Source organism: Polyodon spathula, chromosome 21 (assembly GCF_017654505.1).
Source record: "Polyodon spathula isolate WHYD16114869_AA chromosome 21, ASM1765450v1, whole genome shotgun sequence".
Taxonomy (NCBI): Eukaryota; Metazoa; Chordata; class Actinopteri; order Acipenseriformes; family Polyodontidae; genus Polyodon; species Polyodon spathula.
The window spans coordinates 26577140-26589894 of NC_054554.1; the positions used below are offsets into that span (position 1 = coordinate 26577140).

At 40.4% G+C, this 12755-nt stretch overlaps 2 protein-coding genes across 2 annotated transcripts; both read right to left on the bottom strand.

Annotated features, from left to right (window-relative positions):
• Positions 1–503: 503 nt before the first annotated feature.
• On the bottom strand, positions 504–4846 carry LOC121296063 (myeloid-associated differentiation marker-like protein 2). The gene is made up of 2 exons (XM_041221228.1): positions 2684–4846; positions 504–2235 (listed from the first exon to the last, which is right to left on the bottom strand). The coding sequence occupies exon 2, from the start codon at positions 2144–2146 to the stop codon at positions 1244–1246; it is 903 nt and encodes a 300-aa protein (XP_041077162.1). The 5' UTR covers positions 2147–2235; positions 2684–4846; the 3' UTR covers positions 504–1243.
• A 90-nt stretch (positions 4847–4936) lies between these two features.
• Positions 4937–12540, bottom strand: LOC121296021 (palmitoleoyl-protein carboxylesterase notum1a-like). Its single transcript, XM_041221158.1, has 11 exons — positions 11953–12540; positions 8877–8929; positions 8656–8751; positions 8322–8382; positions 7588–7646; positions 7322–7424; positions 6899–7090; positions 6594–6694; positions 6312–6459; positions 6020–6067; positions 4937–5611 (listed from the first exon to the last, which is right to left on the bottom strand). Exons 1-11 carry the CDS (start codon positions 12282–12284, stop codon positions 5305–5307), a joined length of 1500 nt encoding a protein of 499 aa, XP_041077092.1. The 5' UTR covers positions 12285–12540; the 3' UTR covers positions 4937–5304.
• Between the last annotated feature and the right edge of the window lie 215 nt (positions 12541–12755).

A 12755-nucleotide genomic window follows, 5' to 3' on the forward strand; every position in this document is an offset into this window, starting at 1 on the left:
ATTATTATTTTGGATATTAAAGGTAATTGTTAATAAATGCTCGATTTTTTATACAGATGTGCCACGGCCTTATCAGCGCTTTAGATTTGCCTGTTTACATCGGCCTACTCTCTTCAGTACACATGCTTCACATTAATTTGCTGTCCTGTATCCTGTAATGTGAGAGAGGAGGTATATTTGAGACGTGTTCGTACAAGGGTTGAATTTGTATTTTATTAAACATCTACAAAATTCAACATGTTCTCTTGTCTAAATGAGCTGTCCCTCGTGTGATTAGTTTGTTATGCCAATGTGTCGCTATTAAAACTTGTTTGTCTTTCACATTGTATATTTTGTTTTTGTGAACTAAGGGATACGGCTTTGGTGTCTTTTTCAGAAAGATTTAAGTATATTAAACCTGTAAACTTTACTTTAACCAAATCAAGTTAAAGCATTGTAAATAGAGATTATATTTATTTGTATCCCCATGTGTAAAAAGTAAAATAGAACCCAAGAATCTGATGTCTTTTTTCTTTAATTCTTTTTCAGAAAGACTAACATATACACATTCACAAACAGACAAACAGCTTTCTTTGCAGCCAATAGATACAGCAGGGTCAAGTTGTATCGATCTGGTTTTACTAAGACAGGTAAAAATCTAATATACTGATCAGCAGAATCAGCAAATCTAGAATCAATGATTATAATAGTGCACTGGATACACTATAAACATCCAGTTTCCTGGACATTTTTGCATCTGAGTGACATGAACAAATGATCAAGTTTTTGTTTGAATTTTTTAATGTTTGTCCCAGCACTATATCCAGGCAGTAAACTCCAGTTACTGGCACCTCAGAGTAGCTTGTGAGGGGACTGTGCATTACATGCCCCTTGGAAATAGTAGAAATTACATACAATCACTGCATAAAACAACAAGCAAACATCTATATAACACAGGGTTATTACTGGGAAGTTTGGCATTTCTCTCAAACTGTAACGTATTTAACACATTTACCAAGCACAGTCTGCTTTCTCAGGTTGATGAGTAATGGATGTCAGAAGATCTCCATGCAGGGTTGTTACTAGTCCCTGGTCCTCTTTTAGAGTGAAGAATCATTTAGACACAGTTTCCCATCTGGAAAAAGTAATCTACTTCTGCAGTTTTGTACATGATGGTATAGCATGATTTAGTACAATATCAGAAATGGACTATTATTGCTGGCGCTAGTGTCCACACGGTTGGAGGTGTCCCAGGTGAACAGTCTTAAGGTTGGGTGATGAAACGAATCCTCTGTGAGTAGGCCAGGTCAGCGATGTACAGGACCAGGTTGATGTAGGTGAAGATGGTCACCACTAGCTGGCTCTCCCAGGGACACTTGCCCCGTGTGCAGGTGTCGGGCCGTCTGGGGCTGCCGTACTTTTTGTCGAAGCAGAACACGGGCCAGATCACGGCCGTGCTCACGTACATCAGCACGGCCACGAACGTGTAGACCACCACGAAGCGGTCGAAGGGGCACCTCAGCAGGGGCGTCTTCCCTGAGACAGTCAGCAGGACCACGATCACCGTGACGGCGAAGCAGAAGCTGTAGACCGCCACGCAGTACTGGGTGGCCGCGTGGCGGCTGTACTGGCTCTCGTTGACGAGCGCCCCGAAGATGATGCAAGCCACGAAGGCCTGGATGATCTTGAGGAGGCCCGACGCAGTGGCCATGTAGCCCGACACGTGGCCAGGCTTGGCCCTGGCAATGATGACTTCAGCCAGGTAAGCCACGGAGGCCAAACAGGAGAAGACGGTGACGGCAATGCGGTAGTTGCGGACCTCACAGCCCTCGTGAGGGCACTGCGCCTGTAGGAAGTACATGGGGTAGACCACGGAGGCCGTGACACACATGAGTGTGGCCAGCATGGCGAAGGTGATGGTGAAGTTGTCCCAGGAGAGCCGGAGGCAGGTGTGCAGCCGCGTGAACTCCAGCGCGACCACGCAGGCCGTCGTGGTGAGGCAGAGGCACCACACGAACATGCAGAAGGTTCCGTAGGCCGCGTTGAAGCCCGCCTGGTGCGCCACCAGGCTCACGGTGACACAGCTGAAAATGATCTGCCACACCCGGGCCACGCCCACCGGGGAGGCCACGGCATTCAGGTTCAGATAGGGTCCTTGAGAATCCATGCCTGACACTGAGAGGCTTCAGTGACAGGAACAGCAGTCTACTGAGACCTTTTTTTTTAAACGTGGAGTGTTCTGGGCTGTTCTTAATTCTGACAGGAAATTCAATACATTAGATCTTTTGGTATGTGCTAGAACTTTTTAGGTATATATATATATAACATTTCTCTATTTCTAGTTTTACAGCTTCTACCAAATTCTTTGGATATTGCTTAATACATATATAAGAAAAAGGTAAGAGAAAGATATTATCTTCTTATCATTTGGTAAATAATATCTATAACTCAATTTATATATTGTAAATATATATATATATATATGAAACTCAGTATATATATTGTTATATATATCTATAATATATATATATTCTATATATATATATATATATATATATATATATATATATATATAATAGAAATTAATAGAATATAATTATTGTGCCCTAAATCTGGTATGTTCTATATTTTAAAGCACCATTAAACGGTTGCTTATGTCTTGAAACTACTGAAAAGAGCCAGCAGTATTAGATGATTTACTCACCCCTTTGCCCTTCCAATAAACACAAAACAGTTAATATTAACCTCTTCTACAATTAGATATTGCAATCCGTTTATGTCCAGAGCACAGTAATGCCATGCAGCAGAATTCAATCCCAGTAGATTGAGCAATAGGCCCTGCTGCTGGTTTCTATCTGTCTGTGCATGTGTAGAATGGTGATTGAAATTCCAAAGTGCAGTTTCCCAGTCTCTCACAGATTCCGTGCAGCAACAGAGTTCCCTGAATTGACTTGGGGTCTGTCCCTGTGGAATCTCAGCTCCTGTACCATATTCAGTGCCCCTCCCTGGTCCTTCCTCAGTCTTCTCCCAATCTAATAGCCAGACACATCAGACTTGCACTGTGCAGTGCTCTGCCAGCAAAAGTTACTTATGCAGCAATGCAGCTGAGCAACTTTGGCAAGGGCTGGAGTCGTGCTATTAATAGTCATCTATATTAACAAAGGCATGAGGAGGGTGAGCACATGTGACAGTGATGCACTAGCACCTAATAGTGTGTCTGTGCTGTGATATGAATGCACAGGGAGCTTGTTTTTAAAGATGCATGGGCGTCTTTTACTCTACTGTACCATATATATTCAGACCTACAGATACTGTATAGTTATGCCCTTGCCCATTACCTATTATCCCCTAGTGTGGTCTTTTGTGATGAAACTTGGTAAGGACATTCTTTAGCACAAGGTATTGAGGACTTCAGAATCTGGGGAAGTGTTTTTTTTAATGATAGTGATAGATCTTGTTTTGTATTTGCGTTCAAGGTGGGGGTGTATGGTACTGCCTAACCATTTTTTAAGCAAGCAAAGCTAATCCACGCGGGGTGGGGGCTGAGCCGAGCCCAGTAGGACTCCCAAATGCTTGCATATGTGACCTTACTGAAATAGAATGTGAAAATCCTGGAATGTACGTAGACCAATCAGATTACCGTAGAGGACTCAGAGATATTTTTTAAAAAATAGCACCAGCATAGCATTGAAATGCCAGGTTGTTATCACATGGATATCTAGGCACAAATACCTGCATAGCACAGCAATGGCAACACAATGGACTGTAGTTATTGCACCGCTCCAGTAGCACAGTGGAGGAGACATGCTATCGTCATAGAGCTGCTGTGGATTACCAGTGTGCACCGCTTCATGCCATTGTCATACAAGTTAGACACATAGACACATATTGCAACACACTCATTGTGCAGTTCCCCCTATGCTTTTACCATGGTTATACTAAGCATTTATCATGTTTCTGATATGCTTTACTATACCTCTATGTGTTTACAGTGCTTACATATGCTTTACTGTGATTACACTTTGCCACACTTTTACTAGCAGAAATTCTTATAAGGGCATAAAGATACCTGTTGCAGCTGGATGCTGGTTCGAGGCTGTCAAAAGCTTTAATTCAAAGGGCCAGGACTAAATTGAAGGCATACGCTTAATTAGCGGGGTACTGGTGACATCTTGTGGTCTCTAATGGAATTACAAGACATTACAATAAAAGCCATGTTTTTGTTATTTGTCATGTGTGGTTTAGAATATTTTAAATAATCATTGGAAAGTTCACCTCATAGTTTACTGTTTATCTAGTAAATAAAAACAATAGCATGTAAAGGAGATACTTATATATTGTGACAGTAGCAAACCGCTACAAAAAACATACCTCTGCTAAACGAAGCTAGTAAAATACAAGCATTTATGCTACCGATTAGCTATTGGGATGCCGTAGCTAGATCACCCATAACTACAAAACACCATCGTAAAATGCTGAAAAAGACTTGTTGTCGAAACCAGCCTTCATCGGTGTTCTATGATAGGTTTGTCTGCTCGACCAAGGGTTACATTTATTTTAACGATGGTGCCGCTGTACATACAGCAGCTTTTAAAAAAGTACAAACTACAACTCGCTGCTTTTCCGACATGTATGTGTTTTTATACGCATATGTTATCATAGTTGTTTTTGCCATAATATTAATGTTGCCCTTTCTTTAGATCCATTACAATGACATGCGATCACAACAAAAATTATAAATATGTACAATTTACAAAGAATCACTTCTCTGCCTGTATAGCACTTATAAATATGATTTACATAAGAAAATAAATATGGAAAATAACCAAAAGTAGCTTGATTTTCTTTTTTTTCTGTTAAAAAAATATGTTACAGAACAAAAAAAAAAAAAAAATACACAATTAATAAAGAAAAAACAAAGACGAACATACTTCTTCTCATTTTTTTATTTAAAAAAAAAAAAAAAAGTCCATCGTGTTGCCTGTGACAGATCTCTTGCAGAGAGAGAGAGAGAGAGAGAGAGAGAGAGAGAGAGAGAGAGAGAGAGATTGGATGATCCAGTGCTTTTCTCACCGTGCTTGTGTGAGTGAATTATTTAAAAAAAATGAACTGAGGTGCGAATGATGTGACTCAAGTCCACTGCTGTCGCTGATGCTGACTGTTCTTCATGTAAGGAACCAGTGAGTATCCTTAAAACGGGACATCATTTGAAATCTTTTAAAAACAAAACAAAGAGAAAAAAAAAAGCACGGGGTGTGCCTTTCTTTGAATCCGATCAAGTCTCTGTAAGCCCTTTTGTCTGTAGGGGGCTGTGTGTTTCCACGTTTAGCTGCCGCTGCTTAGCATTCCCAAAAGCATGCTGGGCTCCATGCCCTGTTGCTGGGCCATCTTTTGCACGTCGAAGCCCATGTGCATCAGGAATTGGATGACATTCATCTCCTGGCCGGTGAACTGGTCCCGGATCGTGGGGCAGGTGGGGTTGCAGTGCGGCCAGGGGCAGCTGTCAATCAGGTGGACCGGGCAGCCCTTGGGCGGGTTCTTGTTGTTCTTGTTGTTGTCATGGAGACTGCGGTCCCAACAGTGCAGGGCACGAGGCAACGAGGTGCCCTTCACTTGGATATCCATCCAGTAACTTGTGGAAAAGAAGACTCAGTTACTGCTTTAGCAAGATCAAGGAAGCGTTCTGCTTCACACCATGCTGTTCCAATATTAAACGTGTTGCATTACACTACTACAGTACAGCGCCCCCTGGTGTATATAAACAAGTGTTATTTTATAATATTATTATGTTTGTACAGTGGGGAGTTATAAACACTTCTGTGTTTCAATGAAAGTATAAAAAAAAAAGTGAGTGGTGGATGTGACATTACAGACATTTATTTTAATGATCTTCTCTGGAAGTTCTTCACACATTCAGCTAATTTCAAGAGGTCATCTTGACTCAAATACTGCACAATGAGAATTCACAGGCACACACAACACACACACACACACACACACACACACACACACACACACACACACACAGACTGAAACTCACCTTCGGGTGATTGCTTCATGTGATAAGCAGGCTGGAGCAAACATTGCACTGCAACAACAAAAAAACAGATTCACATTAAACTCAACAAATGTACCCGTACAAAATTTGCATGACTGATCCACTGTCAATTATACTGTCCATTTACCATATTGTTTTTTTTTTTTACTATGCATTACCTTACATCCCTGTTCTTTACCATGCTTCACCAACACACCTGCTATATGCAATATGCTCCAGCCCTTTACTCTACAGTGCCAGTAGTGGCTGTAGCGATTGAAGCTGTGCTACTTACGGTACATCCTTGAGCGTGTTCCTCAGCTCCCTGCCCAGGTTCTGGATGTACAGCCATTGCCCCTCCTGCACTGGCTGCCCTGTCAGGTGGATGTTATCAAGCGTCAGCTGAGCTTCGTCAAACAGCCACTGAACCACAAACACTGGACCTGCAAGAGGACAGTCGTTAGGGGAAAACACTTCTTCAAAACACAGGCTTAAAATTGGATTACAATGAATGGGAAATACACTCATGTACCTCCCAACTTGTCCCATGTTTCTTATTCAATAATACAGTACTTACTTCGTAAAGCTGGGTAGACTTTATAGCCGAAGAAGCAGTTCCATTCCTCTCCTTCCCCGAACTGCTGCTTGCAGCGTTCAGGCACCACGCCATTCCAGTACCTGAGAATCCCAACCAAAACAAGGCATTGCATCAAACAAACAAAGGAAAAGATTCACCCAATACATATTGGAGCTTAAAAAGAAAAAATAAACCTTTGGGTTTTCTTTTTTTTTTTTTTTTTTTTTTTAACGAAACAGATTTTAAATAACAAATAAGTAAACATAAACATGGTCTCTATAAATCCTGTTTGGAGAATCTCGTACTTGATTCCTATCTTGACAGCCTGAGTCGGAGCGCAGCTGATGGTGTCCACACAGTCAGTCCTCCTATACTGCTTGTTGTCCAGGAACCAGCCCGAGTCGGACAGCCCTCGAACCTGGATCCCTTTGTGTCCCATCTCCTGCAGCTGTTCAGCCACGCGGTCCACGTTCAGCAGAACTCCTGTCCCGCCAGCGCTACACACAACAACACATCCATACCGTTAGCACAAGAACGGAGAGATAAAAAAGAAGCCCATTTTGAGTAACTGAATCTAGATTTCTATTTACAATGTGCGTTCAGCCCACAAAGATCAGCTAACCCATTTTTTTCAGTGTGTACTTTTGTAAGCCTACACCTGACACACTTCTTTCTGCCCCTCAGTCCTTTCTCACACGCAGAGTAATGAAAACTGTGTTTCTGCTCACCTGCTACCAGCCAGCAGGAGAACCTTGGCGTTATCAAGACCCTTGGTGAGCAACTCCTTCACCACCTCCTTAATGATGAGAGATCCCATGAAGGCGTAGTCACCTAGGAAACAACAAGGTCAGCAAGGAGGAACACTCCTAATAACAATACTGTCCTATTCAAATCCTATCTGCTTGTGGGAAGTACTTCAAACAACGGCCAAGAACTCACATGAGTTCAAATGGAAGATAATATATATAAAACCAGAATAGATGAAGAGACTTACTTTTGTTGGATTTTGTAGATGCTCCACTCCAAACGTCGCTGGAGCAGTAGGGAATGAATCTGAAACGGAAGAGAAATATAACAAATCAGCATGTTGCAAAGATGTATGAAAACTATGTGGGAAGGCTTTCGTTTTTCTCTATTTTTTTGTTTGTTTTACTTATAAAGAAGAAAGAGTCTAATAAGGCTATAACGTATAGTACCAGCGAAGTTCAGACTTGATAAAATCTCATTAAAGTGGATTAAAACTCTTGAGACGTTTGGCGTTTCTGCTTAAATAAAATAAATAAACAAATAAATTAATTAAAAAAATTAACTGTGGAGGTCGACCTGATATGTTTATCAAATAAACATGAACTTTATAAAAATCAGCACAGAGGCCTCTCGTGTGATGCACTCATGAACATCATCAAAGTGTAACGCAAGAAGTGTGCGCCGGTTCCTTTTTGACTCATATGAATCCAAAATAAATACCACAAAGGATGTGCATTTTAAGAGCAACACATTTAGCAGGCCTGTTTGCATATCAAACACCGAGCTGCGCTGGAAATTAATCTTGTGGTCTTGTTATAGCACCTGGATAACTTATTTGAAGTCAGGAGAGACTTACCTTGCTGAAGATACTTAGAATTTCTGAATAATAAAGGCCACCTACATTAAACAGCTCCTGCTCTAAAAACAACATTTCCATTTCACTGTAAAACTGTTTTGTTTTAATTACATAGAAGGGCTTACACCATATTGGCGTTCCACCAGTAAGGGTTCTGTTCAGGCTGCGAAGACAGGATTCCAGCTCCTTCAGAAGAGGGGAAAAAAAAACAGAACCAGACGTCATCAACAGCGTCTCATTTCAAAGGAAACCATCTAAAATTTGATCCGAACCGTTTTCATCAAAGTATAAATGACTGTTCATTTAAATTATCCCTTTAAAAGCTGGGTGTTTCCCAACATCTTGTCATAACAAGGGCATGGAGAAGTACAGCATTACAGATTGGTGTCAAGTGTGTCAAATATTTGTTTTTAAAACAGGCCCATGCAACGTGCGTGATTAAAGGTGTTTTAAACTCACCTATTTTGGTTTTGGGCCATCCTGTTGAGCTCATGAGTCTCCTCATGGTGTCGTATCGGGTGTCGCAGTCCTCCTTATTGAAGCAGTACCAACCACCTGCATCGACATGAGTTCAAAATACATTCTTATTAATATTAATATCCACAGACCGTCCACGTTTCTCTGTACCACTTATCATTAGATGTAGTAAAATAAATGTAGGCCTAGATGTTTTGACTTACCTTCAAGGAATATTAGCCACCTTTTGCTCCCTTTTGATTCTTTCAGGTAATACCTGCGAAAAAAAAATTTAAAAATAAGATGCCGCGTTTAATAAAATATCAGTCTTGCTATGAAGTTCTTATGGTTACTTAATAGCGTTTGGGAAGCTGGTTGGTGAACCACAGAATGCTCCATCTGTCGCTTAAAATATACAGTTTGATTACAGGGCCAATTAAGGAGCTTATTAACTTTGCCACTTAAGCTTGTACAGGACATGAGATGTACAGAACAGTACACAGAGAGGTAAAAAAAAAGGATATTCACACTTTTAAAGTGTACAAATCCAGGATAATAACTGTATATTACACAGTTCCCATTAAAAGGTTACATTACTTTTGGGTAGCTATTGCCACACACATACGCATAACACAGAAAAACAACAACAACCAAAAACATTACGTAATAAAAAGGGGGGTGAAGGCTATATTTGCATCCTGAGTCATTCGAAAAAGAAAAAAAAGGCACAATACCACAGTAGCAACGTCAAAAAGTGATAATTCCTCTAGAGGAAAATATACTCGAAATTTGACCCATTCGACTCCTCGAGACCCTCACTTTCAATTCAGACACAAATAGTATAGTTTTCAGTCACTCGACACTACAGAAACGAGAATACGTTTAAAAAAAGATATATATATGTAAAGCTGGTACATTCGTCTCTCGGAAAAACTGGAGAGGAACGGGAAATAAAAAAAGGTAAAGGCAGTCATCCAAATAAAGCTGAAGCACTAACGGATAAAAACACATAACATCTGTACAGCACTGAACAGCACTGAAACACCACATTTAAAAAAACAAACAAACTGTGCTGCTGAACCTCGTCTTCTTTAATATTAGCATCACAAGGGTATCCATGTACTATTAAAAAAATAATAGATGGGCCACTTCAGTGAATTACAGGAAAACAATTCCTTCACCTTTGCTCTCGTTATTTATGACGTCACAGAATCCCTAGATGGAATTATTTTCCTGTAACTCACTGAAGCTCATATATATATATATAGAGAGAGAGAGAGAGAGAGAGAGAGAGAGAGAGAGAGAGAGAGAGAGAGAGAGAGAGAGAGAGAGAGAGAGAGAGAGAGAGAGAGAGAGAGAGAGAGGTGTCAGACCAATGGATAAGGCAAAGGCAATAGCTAAGACAATATACTGTTGTTTGTGGAGCATATTTGTGGAATTATTGTGATCGTCTGCGGGCCGGGGTGAAAAGGGTATGGGTGTTTTTTTTTCGGTTTTGTTTTTCTTGTCTTTTTTTTATCATACTGGAATGAAAATATCAAATAAACAACTCGTTGCCATGTGAGTTATGCTGGTCGCGAGTATACAATTAAATCCCGTATATTTTCGAAGCTCAAGTGCATCCATAGGAAAGCCAGTCTAGTCATCTCACTGACTTGTATCTAAGATATTCTATATATTAGCTTGTAGTATGTAGCACATGATAGGCTGTTGAAACGTGTCCCTTATGGTTTGGAGGTCAGAAGAACCACCGACTAGGCCACACTGGTTACTACATTAGAATCAGAATCCTGCGCATAGGGCACCCAGCACTACCAGTCCTTCTCATCAGTGAATCAGACAGCGTTCACATGACAGATGGGAATGTCAAAGCATTTGTTTAGGCAGAACGTACTAAAAACTGCACTGTAAATGCCAATGTTGTTTTTCTGATAAGGTCAGACGAGCTGCCCATTGCTCGGTTGACTGATTGTGATACAAAGGACTGAAAGCCGAGAAGGGTTGTAGAATCCGCTAATACAACGAGACGAAGCTGTTCACTGCGCGTCCATGAACACCGGTACGTGGTAACATACAGATTAGACAGGAAAAAAAAAACTGTACATTCCACCTGGGCATCTATAAACTCAATTTTATTTTCATGCTGTCGAGTATGAATATCGTGACAAAAAAAAAAATAGATACAAAGAAAATGTCACTAGGCTGGATTTGATATTGGCAATATTTTTGGCAGGACTGCCCAGCTTACTGCATGAGTAACTTTCACAACACATAAACTTTCTCTAACTCACTCAAAGGAGTCTCTTTGATGGTGCTTCCTGAGTGAGTAATTCAGCTCAGAGGAGTGGCACTGGAACAATTTTTAATGGCGGTTCTGAAAGCAATTGATCAAAACTGTAACCCCCGTATATGCAAAGCCAAGGGGGTGCTACCGCGCCCCCAGCACCCCTAGTTCCAGCGCCCTTGGCTCAGAGTTCAACAAGGACACCGCTGATAGACTATGTATGAAGAAAGCCACTGTAGAATCGTTTATTAAAAGTTTCGTTTTGTTACTGAAATAATGCTATTTTAAATAATAAATGTGTTCACTGCTGAAAGAATCACGCAGTACAGTCGGTTGAAAAGAAGCATGCGTTTTTAGAGATAACCACCTCATTATCTTGCCAAGTCTGCAGTGATATTGTCAGGCCGACTTTGATGCTTGTGTCAGTCACCCTGTATGTGTTTGTGCCAAAAAAAATACCGTTCTCCAGAAAGCCCAGGAATGCTGGCACTGTGTATCAAACACAGACTCATTCAGATCTGCTAGCCAATGGAATTCACGACCACCTTTTAGATGATATGTTTAGATGTGGGCGGTTACAACTAGCCCCGTGGGTCTTTTTACATTACACTGGATCACGCTTAGTAAAATAAGTTTTAAAGTGTGGAGAGACGGGAATCACGCTCTGGGGAAAGCGCACGCGTATCTCTATTTCATATGTGTGACCTTGGATAATGTTTACCAACTGTTTGGCTTTGAAATCCACAACAGCTTTACAGATACTGCAATTTCGGCAATACAATCAACCAAAGCGAATCTATTACATTACGGTGGACTTTTTTTTTTTGTGTGTCTTGTTAAAGGTTTTCAAGTTTGCTATAGGTTGCGGATATTGAAATGTTTTAGTCAACCAATGGTTCAATCTGTCTTAGTTGTTAGTATAACAAACGGTGGGACAAAAATAATTTCCGTTAATGTTACAACTTTTACCTACAAAATAAATAAATACATAAATAAAATCTAGCTCAAGAACTTACCCCGCCGGTGTCCCGTCGTTGCAGACCACCGATGTGTTCTCCAAGGAATGGAGTCTCATTTCATGCTTTATGTTCGGCGATGAGCACGGGTACAAGGACTGAGCCAGGTTTTTGATCTGTGTCATGAAATCGTCCATATTCCCCTCACCCACTGCTGTGAAATCCAACGAGAAACTCTCTTCCACGCCCGCCTCGGCTCTGTCCCGGGTGGGGGAAGACAGCTGCGCCCGGCGGGGCTGGGGGTTACCACGGCCGCTTCTCCAACCCTTTCTCCCGTCCAGGGGTCCGAACTGGAGGAAGACCAACAAGAAAGCAGACGGAAGAAGCTTCATGGTCCCTAATGTCTGATGGAAACACGCAGTCCTTCTTCTTATTCTGTTATTTCAGATACTACTTTGGAGCAAATAATTAAAAAAATACAATACTGCAGACGGCCGATATAAATTACTGCTTTTTAGGAAGAAGAAAAACGTTCTGACAGTCGTGTGTCTTAATTAAATGACAAACCAGGTTTTCAGATACAATTTTTTTTTTTTTTTCAAAAGTTAAAATTCACAGGCTGTATTCTAATCAAATACTGATATTTTAAATCAATATACATATATATATATATATATATATATATATATATATATATATATATATATAATATATAAATTATATATATTATATATATAATATGATATTAAAAAGTTAAATAAAAATAATACTCTACTTATTTTTGTCTATACATTTAAAAAATATATATAATTCTGTGCAAGAAGTAGTGATCTGCTCTCAATGTAGTTCCCCAGTGTTGTATG

Coding starts and splice junctions, on each gene's coding strand:
- LOC121296063 (XM_041221228.1), bottom strand. CDS start 2,146: ATGGATTCTCAAGGACCCTATCTGAACCTGAATGCCGTGGCCTCCCCG.
- LOC121296021 (XM_041221158.1), bottom strand. CDS start 12,284: ATGAAGCTTCTTCCGTCTGCTTTCTTGTTGGTCTTCCTCCAGTTCGGA. Junction 7,647..8,321: donor TGGTGGAACGCCAATATGGT/GTAAGCCCTTCT, acceptor CTTCCGTTTCAG/ATTCATTCCCTACTGCTCCA. Junction 7,425..7,587: donor ATCTACAAAATCCAACAAAA/GTAAGTCTCTTC, acceptor GTTGTTTCCTAG/GTGACTACGCCTTCATGGGA.